Source organism: Pan troglodytes, chromosome 2 (genome assembly GCF_028858775.2).
Source record: "Pan troglodytes isolate AG18354 chromosome 2, NHGRI_mPanTro3-v2.0_pri, whole genome shotgun sequence".
NCBI lineage: Eukaryota > Metazoa > Chordata > Mammalia > Primates > Hominidae > Pan > Pan troglodytes.
The window spans coordinates 62,266,798-62,282,673 of NC_086015.1; the positions used below are offsets into that span (position 1 = coordinate 62,266,798).

At 43.4% G+C, this 15,876-nt stretch overlaps 1 protein-coding gene across 5 annotated transcripts in view; it reads left to right on the forward strand.

Annotated features, from left to right (window-relative positions):
- ABHD6 (abhydrolase domain containing 6, acylglycerol lipase) overlaps window positions 1–15,876 on the forward strand; it is a 55,131-nt gene that overhangs the window by 10,477 nt on the left and 28,778 nt on the right. For 2 of the 5 annotated variants that reach the window (XM_016941390.4, XM_016941392.4), the window contains exons 2-3: window positions 1,922–1,986; window positions 8,592–8,735. In XM_016941390.4, the coding sequence (XP_016796879.1) occupies window positions 8,617–8,735 (119 nt within the window). In that variant the 5' untranslated portion in view covers window positions 1,922–1,986; window positions 8,592–8,616. Of the gene's footprint in view, window positions 1–1,921; window positions 1,987–8,591; window positions 8,736–12,617; window positions 12,727–15,876 lie in introns of those variants that run through there. The other 3 variants (XM_016941391.4, XM_016941389.3, XM_009445719.4) reach the window with 2 other exon arrangements.

Consider the following 15,876-nt stretch of genomic DNA (forward strand, 5'->3'; position numbering starts at 1 on the left):
CATCTCTGTCCCCAGCCCTGCAGTTTCCCTTCCCAGTGCTAACCATAATCATGGCCAATTTCTTTTGTGTCCATTCAGAAGGATTTCCCACGTACATAAGCATAACAAATATATTTTCTCTCTCACTCTCTGTTTTTCAATGTTAAGGTATTACTCTTATCCACTGTCTTCTGTTCCATGCTTTTTTGAGTTAATGTACCTTGGAGGTCATTACCCATAGGGACAAATAGGACTGTCTCATTATTTAAATGGTTTATATTTAATTTCTGTTTGTATTTAGTGGCTATATGTGTTTCTTTGCAAAGCTGTATCATCATTTACTTAACTATAAGTTCACTATATGTAAGCGTGTAAATTATTTCCAATCTTTTGCCATTATGAATACTATTGTAATACTCTTACGCAAACATTTTCACACAATCAGGCATAAACATAGATAAATTCCTAGAAGAAAAGATCATAGCCAGGCATGGTGGCTCACGCCTGTAATCCCAGCACTTTGGAAGGCCGAGGCAGGCTGATCACCTGAGGTCGGGAGTTCGAAGACCAGCCTGACCAACATGGAGAAACCCCATCTCTACTAAAAATACAAAATTAGCTGGGCATGGTGGCACATGCCTGTAATCCTAGCTACTCGGGAGGCTGAGGCAGAAGAATCGCTTGAACCCGGGAGGCGGAGGTTGCGGTGAGCTGAGATCGCGGCATTGCACTCCAGCCTGGGCAACAAGAGCGAAACTCTATCTCAAAAAAAAAAAGAGAGAGATGATCATTAGGTCAAGGATATGTGCATTTTACATAGCCACAGATTTTGCCAAATTGCAATCTGTAGAGTTTGCTGATGAGAATGCAAATTGGTACATTGTGTGAGAGCATCTATTTTTCCATAGCCTCAGCAGCACAGTCTGTATTAAACTTCTTGTTCTTTGCCAGTACAATAAAGGAAGATCACCATCACCCTGTAGATTTAATTTGCATATCTCTTATTATAAATGAGATTGAGCATCTTTTTATATGTTTAAGAGTCATTTGTATTTCCCTCCTGGTAAATTATCTGTTCAGATCATTTGCTCATTTTTCTATTAGGTTTTGTTGTTATTGGTCTTGATTTGTAGGAACGCTTTATACATTAAGGAAATTACTATGTTGTCTCTATTATGTATTTACAAATTTTAATCTTATTTATGGTATCTCTTTCCATGTGGAGACTTAAAAGCTTTTTTATGCAACTAATACTCTTTGTTATGGCCTCTGGATGTTAGACATTACTTAGAAAGCCCTTTCCTATGGAGATACTTTTAAAATAGAATTCTCATGTTCCCTCCTAGAATTTAGATGGTTTTATTTTTTATATTTAACTCTTTGATTCATCTGAAACAATTCAGGGGTTTTGTTGGTTTCATTTCCTTTGCTCATCTCATTCTCTTGCTGCTGAACAGTTTGTAGCGCCTCCCTGCTTCTGCCCAACCCAGTTTTGGAGCGGTGCAGCCCCCCTGACAGTACCAGTGCCATCACTCTGGTAACAATATTATCCTCACTTGCCCATTGGTTGCTGCCTTGCTTCCATTCCTTTCTGAACACACTGTTTAGCTAAGCCCTAACCCCGATGGAGGAGAGCTTTAACTATTGTTCCATGCTTGACTACTCACCAGATTGCTTCTTTGACCTCTGTCAATTCTTCCTAGTCCTGGCTCATTATCTGAGATGCCCTGCCCTTTGTGCACGTTTGCCTTATTGCCTCACTGGGGGAGGTGACCTGAACAAGAGGCATAGTATAAAGCCACAAGCTGTTTGTACTTTGCCTGTGCTGAGGAAGAGAGTGCTCCACCTTCACTGAAGCCAGCAATTTGGCCGGCTGTTAGCACTTCATTCATATTCCCTAGTATGAGTTAATGCTTTGTCATTTTATTTCTTGTGATTCCAGAATCTCATTTTCAGCTTCTGCCAGAGCCAATAGCAGTTGGGAAAGAAGGCTGTGCTCTTTGAAGAGTGAGTATGGATTTTAACCACCATAGATTTCCCCCAAAAGGCAGCCTTTAATTAGACTGGGACTGCTGTTGTAAGCCCTGCTTCCAAGCCCTCTGCAGGCCAAAGTGTGCTGCATGATTTCTCTGATCACTAGGTCTGGTGGGAAGGGATTTGGCACCTGAAGGTTTTCAAAGCTCTGACGCACACCCTAAAAGCCCCCTGCAAATAGTTCTGAAAGACTATGTGGGGGAACCTGGCTCTGAATTTGAAGGGAGTCTGGAAGGCATGGGTTCATGGGCCCCAGTGCTTTCCTGAAAAGGGGACACTTGAACAGGCTCTGAAGGCAGGGAAGAGTTCATCAGGCAGCCAGACATGGGAGTGCTCTACACCAAGGGGTCAGCAGGAAGGAAGACAGAATGAAGCTGTATGGGGCTTGCGAGCTGGTTATTTGGAGTGTGGGCAAAGACGTGGGAGTCAGGATGGGGAAGCTGAGCTGGGACCACATGGGGCGGTCAGAGTTCACATTTTATTTGGTGGACATGAGACCAGCACAGCCTGATCCCTGGTGTGAATTGAGAAGATTCCTCTGGCAGCTGGGGTGGTGGGACTATGGGGCGTGAAAGAATAGCCTTTACAGAAACAGGAGGGAGAGGAAGGGAGGACCTGGACCCAGTGTGGTGGCTGAGGGGAGCTGCGGTCCGACTCATACAAAGTCCTACACCTGGTGACAATTTTTCTTTTTACCTTACATTCCTAGTAAATGTTGAACCCAACTGGAATTGGGTTTTTAGGGATTAGTTTTTAGGGGTGTAAGTCTCCTAAGGCTGTGCTGTCTAATATGGTAGTTCTTATCCACGTGTAGCTGTTGAGCACTTGAAGTGTGGCTGGTGTGGCTGAAGAACTGAAGTTTGAATTTTCTTTGGCTTTAATCAATTTAAGTTTAAATTGCCATATATCAGGCAGTGTAGTTTGTTTAGACTTGGACAAGTTGACTCCAGTGCTGGTGCCTCTTCACCTTTGCCTAACAGGAGTGGTGAGCAAGTAGGAGAATGAAAGATGCATTGGCATCTAGGAGGTTAGACTGATGCAATTACTGTCAGCAGAAATCAGTAAGTCGGCTAGGTGCAGAGGCTTGCGCCTGTAATCCCAGCACTTTGGGAGGCCGAGGCGGGGGGATCACCTGAGGTCAGGAGTTCGAGACCAGCCCAGCATGGTGAAACCCTGTCTCTACTAAAAAGACAAAAATTAGCTAGGAATGGTGGCAGATGCCTGTAATCCCAGCTACTCAGTAGGCTGAGACAGGAGAAGCACTTGAACCCAGGAGGCGGAGGTTGCAGTGAGCCAAGATTGTACCACTACACTCCAGCCTGGCTGACAGAACGAGACTCCATCTAAAAAAAAAAAAGAAAGAAAAAAAGACAGAAATCAGTAAGTCAGGCGAAGCGAGGAGAGATGTGTCTATGAGATTCTATGAAAGTGTTTTACGTTGTTTATTCTTGGATTTTACTTTATACCCTGAAGACTAAGATATTGGAACTCAAGATCCCAGTTTTCAAAATCAGTGACAACATTAAAGAAAATTGTGAGATGTGCCTTACTCCTAACCCCAGATTAAACTTCATTTCCCTGATGCAATGTTTATCTGGATCCACTGACATGTCCCCTATCCAATTAATCTTTGCCACTGTATTCAGACATAAGGGCCCCCAAATGCACAGCTTGGGTGTTAAGCAGTGGCAGAGGATCCTGAGCCTGGGATGTGAGAGTATGTTTTCCCTGGTGCCAGCATGGCCAGCCCTCCTTCCTGGCATTGCCTGCCTCACACTGTGCCCGCAGTGTCTTTAACCCTGGGGTGCCTCACTTTACACGATAAATAGATAGAATGAAGTGTTTTTCCTTTTCAGTGTATTCAGCCGGGCGATAAACATGATCAAGCACCAAGTCTTTGCCAGGTGATGTTTTAGGTTCTGGGAACTCTATTAGGAAAGAAGATTCTTGTGGGAGCAAGCCAAATCCTACTCTTTAATTGCCTGGCATAATTCCAGAAATGTTTAAGTCACCAGAGTAAGAAAGAACAGATGTGACTATTTGAATGTTCTCATTAAATAGATGAAGAAGCCAAGGTCTCCCAGCTGATGTGTGGAAGAGCCACGATGGAGAGGGCCAGCTGCCACACTGGTGCCCCCAGCCTGGTGCCATCCATCGCACAAGTTTGCCCCTCAGTGGCAGCCATTCATGGATGACCATCACGATTTTTGCTATATTCATGTGTCACCTACTAAGCATTTTTCTTTAAATTGACTGCTTGTTTTTTTTTTTTTTTTTTTTGGAACGGTCTCCCTCTGTCGCCTAGGCTGGAGTGAGTGGCACACTGTCGTCTCACTGAAACCTCAGCCTCCAGGCTCAAGTAATCCTCCCACCTGAGTCTCCTGAGTAGCTGAGACTACAGGCGCATGCCACCATGCCTGGCTAATTTTTGTATTTTTTGTAAAGATGGGGCCTTTCCATGTTGCCCAGGCCGGTCTCAAACTCCTCTGCTCAAGCAATCCGCCCGTCTCGGCCTCCCAAAGTGCTGGGATTACAGGCATGAGCCACCGCGCCCAGCTGTGGTTTAACACCACCACACTGAGAGTTTCTCTTTGACCCAAGCAGGACTGAAAAGAACTGAAAAGAGATGACTTTGCTAGTATATATGTTGTTATCTAATGCTGTATACCCCTGAAACATTCTTTAGTACTCTCCTACTCACTAAAGTCATCTTGCAAACTCTCAGTTGTATGGGTCCCATGCTTTGGGAAACTCAAGTTACACTTCTTGGTTGATCTCTGATTTTTGGCCATTGGCAGTTCCTGGTTCATAATGCTTCAGTTTGTTCTGCCTCCAGCCTCTCCCTGGGGTACATAGAGTATTCTAGAAATAAACACCAGCATGGCAGGGGAGCTGTCTTTTTAAAGGAAAGCTGAAGCAAGTCCTTTGTAAAATGAAGGATGTTGTAGAGATAGGAATAAATTGCCTACCCTTTATCTATACAGAAAACTCAGAATTATGGTTTCTTCAACTAAGGTCTGGATTTATTTGACCTTGTCAGGGAGAGTGTGCAGGGTTTTCTGTAATAAGTGCAAACCTTACTAAATTGATCATGTTCTACAAAAGCTGCTTATGGAAGACTTTATTCTGCTGTTAAATAGAAGATGGAGGCAGATGCAACCTTCGCTGAAACTGACTGGCATTGTGGCAGGCACCGACAGAGCACAGAGGGTTTTTTTTTTTTTTGATGATCATGCCTTCATTTCGGGGCTGTCATCTCCAGTGTCAGAGTCTATGATATATATGGCTTTGGGCATAAACTGTTCTAATTCCTAGTCCAAAGGACTCCCTGCTGCTCAGTAATCTGAATTTACAGTGGCCCCCAGCAGTTTTTAAGGACTTTGTATGATGTGGAAAAGTCTTCTCAAAGCTGACAGTTCCCATCTGTGTCAACTCATTCACAGCCCATGATGTTCAAACAGATCTGTACAGATTCCCTTCAGTCTGTGATTAACTTGCTTACTCCTTGAAGGTGATGCCTTTTAGCAGGGTAAATTGTAGCCAGTGTTAAATAGCTGACTCCTTCAGGGAATTTTGTAATTACCGAAAGAGGAAAGATGTCAGGTCTCTTACAGAGTCATTGGGAATGGTTCCTAAAAGAAATGAAACAGATGGAACCCATTTTGTAAATTTGCTTTTCATTGATTCATTTGTACCTTATTTGTGTCCTGTGCCATACTTGACACTGAGAAAGAACATACGTGATTGTCCCTACCCTCAAGAAGCTCTGGTTCCAGAAGGAGAAGCAGGCCAATGATTTCAGTGTGCTGGGAAAATTGTTTACAGTGACTGAGAAACTGAGAGGGCAATTGCATCAGAGACAAAGACAGTGCTTATGCCCTGGGAAGGTGGCAGCTTTCATCACTGTAGACTCAGGACTGTACTTAGGTAGAGTATGGGTATGTAATGAAAAGAACCATCTAACCCACCTATGGGTGCATCTGTCTCCTTCTCCAGGCTGTGAGGTGCTTGCTAGGCAAAACCTCTTGAAGATGGAGAGCTCATATCTTCATTGAGAAATTAGGGATGATGAATGTAGATACCTAACAGCAAAGAGGTTACAGAGACTAAGGACAGGCCATTTGAAAAAAATAAAAAATAGACAAAGTGGAGCTTGGTGCAAAGGTAGTAGATTGGAGTTAGAAATCTGTTTTGTAATCATGACTACCAGCTGGGTGACCTTGGGCAAGTTACTTAGCCTCTCAGAGCCTCAATTTCCTCAGCCTATAAAACAGGATGAAACACTTGCCTTACCTATGTGACAGGGTTGATGTGCTATATCAAGGGTTGGCAAATTACAGCCTACAGGTCAAATTTGGCCTACAGCCTATTTCTGTGAAGTTTTATTGGAACACAGTCATACTCATTCGTTACATGTCTTCAATGGCTGCTTTCTCATCCAGTGGCAGATTGAGTAGCTGTAATAGAGACTCTGTGTCCCACAGTGCTAAAATCGTCACCGTCTGGCACTTTACAGAAAAAGTGTGCTGACCCTTGTGCTCAGTGGTCGTGAGGTTATACTGTGCTGCATTGAACTTATTATCAAATTGAATTAAGTATCAGTCGATAGAGGCATATGGAAGAGATCACTCCATTTCCCAGGAAATGTAAGGAAAGCCATGATTTGCTAGATGTTAATGCTTTTTCTTGAAGAAATCTGTATTATGTTTGGTGAGTCCTGCACACTTAGCACAGATGGCAGGGAATCAAGGCAGAGGGCCACGCCTGGCTTACAGGTCCTTCCAGGGGTTTTCTGTGTTGGGGAGAATGATGGGACTTGAAATATATGTTTATTATATATTTATATTTATATACTTTATGATATATATGTGTGTATATACATATATATGTGTATACACACACACACACACACACACATATATATATATATATAAAATAGAGATGAGGTCTTGCCATGTTGCCCAGGCTGGTCTTCAATGCCTGGCCTCAAGTGATCCTTCCACCTCTGCCTCCCAAAGTGTTGAGATTACAGGCCTGGGCCACGGAACCCAGCCTGAAGTATTTTTCATTCTATGCTAGAATGAACTGTATTATAAGCTCATAAGACGGGACAGGGCAGGGCCTCTGATACAGCTGGAATTCTAGTGCCCCGATGATGTGTCAGGTCTTAGTGTTGGTGCTGGGGACACCCAGTCCTTACTCTCATGCATCCCACATTCTAGCCTTCAGATGTGTAAGTCTTTAGGAAGACATCAGAAAGTACACTGAAAACTACCTTTTTGGCTTATTCTCCCTTAACTTTGTATTATGTATTTATTTTTTGAATTGGTTACATATTTACATAACAACCTAAAAGTTTTAAAAAGTGAAAAACCAAGTTTCCTGTCTATTCCTGACACTTAGCTATCTACTTCCCCACCTTAGATCAATCACTGTTACTGGTTTCTTGTATCCATGTGTACATGTATATTTGTTCATTGATTTCTTTAAAAGTCTGTCTTTTTTTTTTTTAAAGGTTCTCACTCCGTTGCCTAGGCTAGAGTGCAGTGGTGCAATCATAGCTTACTACAGCTTCAAACTCCTGGGCTCAAGTGATCCTCCCACCTCGGCCTCCCAAAGTGCTGGATCACAGGCATGAGCTACCATGCCCAACCTGTCCTCCTTTTTTATTTTTATTTATTTTTTATTTTTATTTTTTGAGATAGAGTCTTGTTGCCCAGGCTAGAGTGCAATGGCACAATCTTGGCTCACTGCAACCTCTGCCTCCTGGGTTCAAGCGATTCTCCTGCCTCAGCCTCCCGAGTAGCTGGAATTACAGTCACCTGCCACCACGCTTGGCTAACTTTTGTGTTTTTAGTAGAGATGGGGTTTCATCATGTTGGCTACGCTAGTCTCGAATTCCTGACCTTAAGTGATCCGCCCACCTCAGCCTCCCAAAGTGCTGGGATTACAGGTGTGAGCCACTGCACCTGTCTCCTTTTTTATTTTTAAATACTGCAAGCCTACAGAAAGATTGAAAGGATAATATCATGTAACCTTCACCTGGATTCCCCAGTGGTTAGCATTTTACCATATTTGCTTTATTTCTCTCTCTTTTCCTCCTACCAACACACACACACACACACACACACACACACATTACTTTTTCTCTCCTGAACCTTTAAAAGTGAGTAGCAGATACCATTATACTTCACCCCTTACAACTTCAGCAAACATCTCCTAAAAGGGAAGATATTCTCCTACATACATACATAATCACAATTTCATCATCATACTCAAGAATTGTGTCACTGATACATTGATGTTGTCTAATACCCAGCCCTTACTCAGATTTCCACATTTGTCCCAAGTATGTCCTTTATAATGTTTTTTTTACAAATCCAGGCTCCTCTGAAAAGTTCCTCATTACTTTTAGTTGTCATGTCTATTTGGTTTTTTTTAAAGCACTTGCCTGCTTTGGTTTCCTCCTGTTCTTTACCCTCACTCTGGGAACTTCACTTTTCTTGTCCCCTTTACTTCTTCGCCTTTTTTCCCTTGATACAGAATTTTAATATCGTCATTCTCTTTGGCCCCTGCAGGAGTCAGCTAGCCTGAAAGACCAGGATGGATCTTGATGTGGTTAACATGTTTGTGATTGCGGGCAGCACGCTGGCCATCCCAATCCTGGCATTTGTGGCTTCATTTCTTCTGTGGCCTTCAGCACTGATAAGAATCTATTATTGGTAAGCCAGTTTTATCATTGATGTTTTCAAGAGTATCATAATATTGACATCTTCTCTGCTTGTCCTTTTTGTGGTTATTGTCCAACATTTTATCAGGAAATATTTCAGACAGAGAGAAAAGTTGAAAGGTACTCATCCTGTTTGGAATTTTGGGAATGCTCTTGAAGAATATTACCAGATCAGTTTTTTCAGGTTTGTTTGTTTGTTTGTTTTTTGGAGACAGAGTTGTGCTCTGTTGCCCAGGCTGGAGTGCAGTGGGATGATCTCGGCTCACTGCAACCTCCACCTCCTGGCTTCAATCAATTTTCCTGCTTCAGCCTCTAAGTAGCTGAGATTTTACAGGTGTATGCCACCAGGCCCGGCTAATTTTTTTTGTATTTTTAGTACAGATGGGGTTTCACCACGTTGGCCAGGCTGGTCTCCAACTCCTGGCCTCAAGTGATCTGCCCATCTTGCCCTCTCAAAGTGCTGGGATTACAGGCATGAGCCATCATGCCCGGCCCTTTTAGGTTTCTGATAGCATCTTTCTCCACCCACATTCCCAAAGTCAGTGATTCTGTCTTCAAGCAAGAATTGTACATTTTTATGGGAACTCCTTTGGTATCTTCTTGATCGTTGGTTGTTTTTGTTTGTTGGTTGGTTGGTTGGTTTTTTGGGTTTTTGTTTGGTTTTTTTTTGAGACAGAGTCTCCCTCTGTCACCTAGGCTGGAGTGCAGTGGTGTGATCTCGACTCACTGCAACCTCTGCCTCCCAGGCTCAAGCAATTCTCTTGCCTCAGCCTCCCAAGTAGCTGGGACTACAGGCGCGTGCCACCATGCCTGGCTAATTTTTGTATTTTTAGTAGATACAGGCTTTTGCCCTATTGGCCAAGCTGGTCTCAAACTCCTGACCTCAAGTGATCCTCCCACCTCAGCCTCCCAAAGTGCTAGGATTACAGGTATGAGCCACCGCGCCTGGCCTTCATCATTGGATTCTGACCCTGTGATGTCCTGACAGGTGCAGCGATGTCACTGAAAAATGAACAAGAAAGACCAGAACCATTGAGATGGCATGTTTAGGACAGAATGCTTTTAGAGTTGTTCTAGAAGTGTTCATTAGTAAAGAAGTGACAGAAAGAAAAAGAAGTTTCCAAAATATGTCATTCTTGTACCACTGTTATTATTCTTGTCCTATCTGGATACCACCTGTCCCTTTATTTTGTATTTCCTTTAGAGTGAGCCATCTTTAAAAAAAAATCCTTAAATCAAGTATTTAAAAAGTGATATGAATATCACTCCCTTAAGTGAAAAGCTTGCCATGAATAGTAAATTAATATCAAAAAGTGCCTGGCGCAGTGGCTCATTCCTGTAATCCCAGCATTTTGGGAGGCCCAGGCAGGCAGATCACCTGAGGTCGGGAGTTTGAGACCAGCCTGACCAACATGGAGAAACCCCGTCTCTACTAAAAATACAAAATTAGCCAGGCGTGGTGGTGCATGCCTGTAATCCCAGCTACTCGGGAGGCTGAGGCAGGATAATCGCCTGATCCTGGGAGGCGGAGGTTGCGGTGAGCTGAGATCGCGCCATTGCACTCCAGCCTGGGCAACAAGAGCAGAACTGCATCTCAAAAAAAAATATGTATATATATCAAAAAGTAAAAATAAACACAATGACATTAAACAGTCTTATTAAATTGTATCTCCTTTTACTGTGTTACAAAGCATGAGCAGTGTGAAAGATGTAGCAGCCCTGATCTGAGCCTTTCTCCTTGTTGGAATCAGAAGGTTAACAGTCAAAAAGAAAGTGACTTTCTCATGATGTGCTTCATTGCCTTTTCATGCCACTGTCCAATTATCAAATGAAATTGCCCTTCCCACCCCCATGGTGTACATCCCCTGATGAAGGGAGCATCGAAATAGACCTGGTTCCTCTCTGTGCTATAGGTAAGCCCATTGAGATCTAACTGGGACTTCAGGAAGTCGGAACTCACTTCTCTACGTAGAAGAGTCCAGAGAGGGTGTTATGCCCTTTATCTGCCCTCCTTTCTGGCTCCTTTTTGTTTCACTTGAGTGTGGAATTTTCCGCCTGCCAGCCAAGCTCTGATCCTTGAAAGGAAACTAATTGAATGGAAGGGAGCTTTTCATCTTTTGCTCTTGCTCTCTGGGGGCGGGAGTGGGGAGTTGTGACCCCCTCCCAAGTCACCCGGGACCCACCTTCTGCATTCAGAAAGCAAGACTCACTCTGAAGCTGAAACGCTGTTGCCCTTGCAGTGCTGGTAGCAGGAGTTCTGTGCTTTGTGGGCTAAGGCTCCTGGATGACCCCTGACATGGAGAAGGCAGAGTTGCATGCCCCTTCTCATGGCCTCGTCAAGGCATCATGGACTGCCACACACAAAACGCCGTTTTTATTAACGACATGAAATTGAAGGAGAGAACGCAATTCACTGATGTGGCTCGTAACCATGGATATGGTCACATACAGAGGTGTGATTATGTAAAGGTTAATTCCACCCACCTCATGTGGAAACTAGCTTCAATGCTGCATAGTCCCCCAACAGTTCCCTGGGCTGTCGAGGAGAAGGCTTTCAGAGTAAGGGTGTTAGGGTAATTTTGATGTTTCATTTGTAATGAGAAAAATAAGTTGATAGCAAATAATTTGCTTTTTAAATTAAGTTAAAATTCACATAACATAAAAGTCACCATTTTAAAGTGTACAATTCAAGGCTGGGCACAATGGCTCACACCTGTAATCCCAGCACTTTGGGAGGCTAAGGCGGGAGGATCACTTGAGGCCAGGAGTTTGAGACTAGCCTGGCCAACATGGCGAAACCCCGTCTCTATTAAAAATACAAAAAATTAGCCAGGCATGGTGGTACGTGCCTGTAATTCCAGCTACCTGGGAGGCTGAGGCAGAAGAATCGCTTGAACCCAGGAAGCGGAGGTTGCAGTGAGCCGAGATCGTGCCACTACACTTCAGCCTGGGTGACAGAGGTGAGACTCTGTCTAAATAAATAAATAAATGAAACATAAATATAAATATAAATAAATAAAATGTACAATTCAGTGGTTTTAATATATTCAGAGTGTTGTACAACCATTACCACTATCTAATTTCAAATATTTCCATCTCCCCAAAGGAGTCCCCATACCTAGTAGCCATCACTCCCAGTTTCTCCCTCACTTCATCTTCTGGCAACCACTCATCTACTTCCTGTCTTTTTAGATGTGCCCATTACGGACATTTCACGTGAATGGGGTTATACAATGTGTGACCTTTGTGTCTGGTTTCTCTCACTTAGCATAATGTTTTCAAGGTTCGTCCATGTTGTAGCATGCATCACTCCTTCACTTTCTGTTGTGGTTAAATAATATTCCATTGTGTGTATATACAGTTTGTTCATCCATTCATCTGTTGATGGACACTTGGGTTGTTTCCACATTTTGGCTATTATGAATAATGCTGCATAGCAAATAATTCACTTTTATTAACAAATAATACCACAAAAAAACCAGAGAAGCCCCACAGTGCAGAGCATTCAGAGCCTCTTTAATTGGCAATATGGATGCATGGGGTCTTAAAGCCTGCCCATGCCTGTCACCCAGCTCAGTGCCATGGCTGAAAGACAAACACAATGCTCTTTATTTTGTGAACTCAGGCACACAGGCCAAGAAGAAAACCCAGCTGGTTGGGGAAGATGAAAATCCTAGAAAACCTTTCAGATCATGCCAGGTGGCATTGTGACACGGGGGATTATGATTTTAATAATAAAACCCATGATGCCATTGCAGAGAGCTGTCAGCAATCCTGTGAGGCACTTCCTCCGCATCACTGAAATGCACAGACTGCTTCCTCCAAATAGCCTCACCGCAAGTGACATTTACACAGTGGTTGTCATAGAATGAGCAGCATCACCATGAGTCACTTATATCCCTTAACCACAGCGACTCCTCCGAAGGCCTTCATTTGCTCAGCTGCCAGTGATGACCACCAGTGGGTTCACCTCGCAGACCTAGGTGGGTCAGGTTAATTTTCAGGATTGCTACACAAACAGGATCAGCAGGCAGTAGAGGTAGCTTGGCACCCAGTCCCCGTTCCCCGCTGCCCTGCCATATGAGCATAAGGGTTTGGTGAAGTCATCACATCGTGCAAGCTCCTGGAGTTCCCTCTGGGATCGTCTCAGCTCCTCAGGGAACAAGAACAGGTGTCCCCAGTAGGCCACAGCAAGTCTTCAGAGCAGCTCTCTCTGGGTCTAAGTGTCCCTGGAGCATGGCCAGCACACTTCCACAACACCGTGGACTATGGCTGCTCCTGCAGGAGGTACCAAATGCTTCAACGTGAGTCAACAGAGAGCCACACTGGGGATGCTGTGGCCACTGCGGTTGACATCAGGTCTGATTTTCATTGTGTAATGAAAATATCAGGACTGTTCACAAGATGAAAACGACTGAGATTTTCTAAGATTTTTGTTTTCCCAAAGAAACTCAGTTGTGAAATCAAGGTAAGAAATCATAGTGAACAGTTCACTTATATAAATATAAGAAAGAAAAGGGGATAAGAATTGGAAAAGAAGAAATAATAATAATCTGACATTGTTTGCAGATGACACAATTGGGTCATAGAAAGTCCAAAAAAATCTATAAATAATTTGTTGGAATTAATAAGTGAATTTGGAAAATTACAGCTCATGCTTGTAATTTCAGCACTTTGGGAGGCAGAGGTGGGCGATTGCTTGAGCCCAGGAGTTTAAGACCAGCCTAGGCTGCTCACTGCAACCTCTACCTCCCAGGCTCAAGTGATCCTCCCACCTCAGCTTCTAGAGTAACTGGGGCTACAGGTGTGTGCCACCTTGCCAGCTAATTTTTGCAGGTTTTTGTAGAGACAGGCTCAAACTCCTGGGCTCAAGCGATCCACCCACCTCGCCCTCCCAAAGCTCTGGGATTACAGTTGTGAGCCACCATGCCCGGCCTGGTTCTTTCTTTTTATTGTGGTAAAATATACATAACTTTAAAAAATGGAAAATAAGTGTTGGTGAGGATGTGGAGAGATTGGAACCCCCTATGCACTGCTGTTGGGAATGTAAAATAGTATAGTTGCTATGCACAAATTTGTCGGCTCCCCAGAAAGTTATACATTTAACATAACATCCAGCAATTCCATTGATGAGTGTAAATCCCAAAGAATTGGAAGCAGGGTCTCAATGTGTGCACCAATGTCCATAGCAGCATTCTTTGCAATAGTGAAAAGATAGAAATAACCTAAATGTCCAACAGACAGATGGATAAACAAAATGTGGTATATACACAATAGAATATTATTCAGCCTTAAAAAGGAATGACACTCTGATTCATGCTATTAACACAACATGGATGAACCTTGAGAACAACTGTGCTAAGTGAAACTAACCAGACACAAAAGGACAAATTTTGTGTGATTCCACTTTTACCCAGAATAGACAAACTCATAGAGAAAGTAGAATAGAGGTTGCTAGGGGACTGGGGGATATGAGGAGTTAATGTTTAATGGGTTCAGAGTTTCTATTTAGGATGACGAAAAGTTCTAGAAATGGATAGTGGTGGTAGTTTTACAATGTTGTGTAATGTCATTGATCATACACTTGTTAAAATGGTAAATGTTTACGTTATGTCTGTTTTACCACAGTATAAAAAAATCTGTAAGTACTTTTCTTCAGAAGTTCCTGTTAACTAGACAGAGACTTATAGGATGAGGACTCTGGGCTCCAGGAGACTTTATTAAAGAGGAACCCCGAGGAGGTCCTCTTTGGGGCTTTTCTATTTAGGTCAATAGAGCCTTCAATGACTTCTGTCCCTGAAACAGGAGCAGTTTGGCTCTTGTACTGAGATTGTAAAAGATCTTGCTCCTGAGACATTCATTCATCCCACCTTAATTCTTCTCTTTGTTTCTGTTCTGTAAGGTTCTGCTTTTGTGAATTAGAGGTAATCTATTCTCTATTATCTATTATCATTAAACCAAAGAAGATTTTTTCCATATGGGCCATGAGTCTTTCAGAATTTTTCAGCTGGCCTGGTATCTTAGAGTCATCTTCCTACTCTTTCGTTGAGGGGATCATTTGAAAATATTAGTTCTCTGGGCTGGGCATGGTGGCTCACGCCTGTAATCCCAGCACTTTGGGAGGCTGAGGGAGGCAGATCATCTGAGGTCAGGAGTTCAAGAGCAGCCTAGCCAACATGGTGAAACCCTGTCTCTACTAAAAAAATAAAAAAATTGGAGGCTAGGCGTTGTGGCCCACGCCTGTAATCCCAGCACTTTGGAAGGCCGAGGTGGGTAGATCACGAGGTCAGGAGTTTGAGACCAGCCTGGCCAACATGGTGAAACCCCGTCTCTACTACAAATATGAAAATTAGCCAGGCGTGGTGGCACGCGCCTGTAGTCCCAGCTACTTGGGAGGCTGAAGTGGGAGAATTGCTTGAAAGCAGAAGGTGGAGGTTGCAGTGAGCCGAGATCATACCACTGCATTCCAGCCTGGGCAACAGAGCAAGACTCCGTCTAAAAAATAAAAATAAAAATAAACAAAAAAATTAGCCGAGCGTGGTGGCACACACCTGTAATCCCAGCTACTCAGGAGGCTGAGGCAGGAGAATCACTTGAACCCGGGAGGTGGAGGTTGCAGTGAACTGAGATTGTGCCACTGCACTCCAGCCTGGGCAACGAGAGTGAAACTCCGTATCAAAAAAAAAAAAAAAAAGAAAAAATATTAGTTTTCCAGCTTCTTGTTTCTGGAGCCTAGGTAAACTTGTCCAGTGGATGTACCAATTAAATGAAAAATATCGAGTAGTACCAAAGAGCTCTGTCTGATAATGAAGAAGCCCTCAATTCCTGAATCCAGCAGTCTGGCCGCCTTCCAACCCTGTGTCTCTTCATTCTGGTTCAAGTCATACTTGGCTCTCCCCCAGGCCCTTGCCTCTGCCGTCTCTACCTCCTGGCACACCTTCTCCAGCTTCCAGCTGATATATGTTGAGTATCCAGTAGTCTGCTGAAGTTTCACCTTTTCCACCAGGTCCTTCCAGCTCTTCCATGATCTCACACTGTACTTTGTATGAGAGTTATAGAGAATTTGATGATTATAAAAACGTAACCCATTCGAGCCCCAGTCCCGGTACCAAAAATAAAAAATAATAAATAAT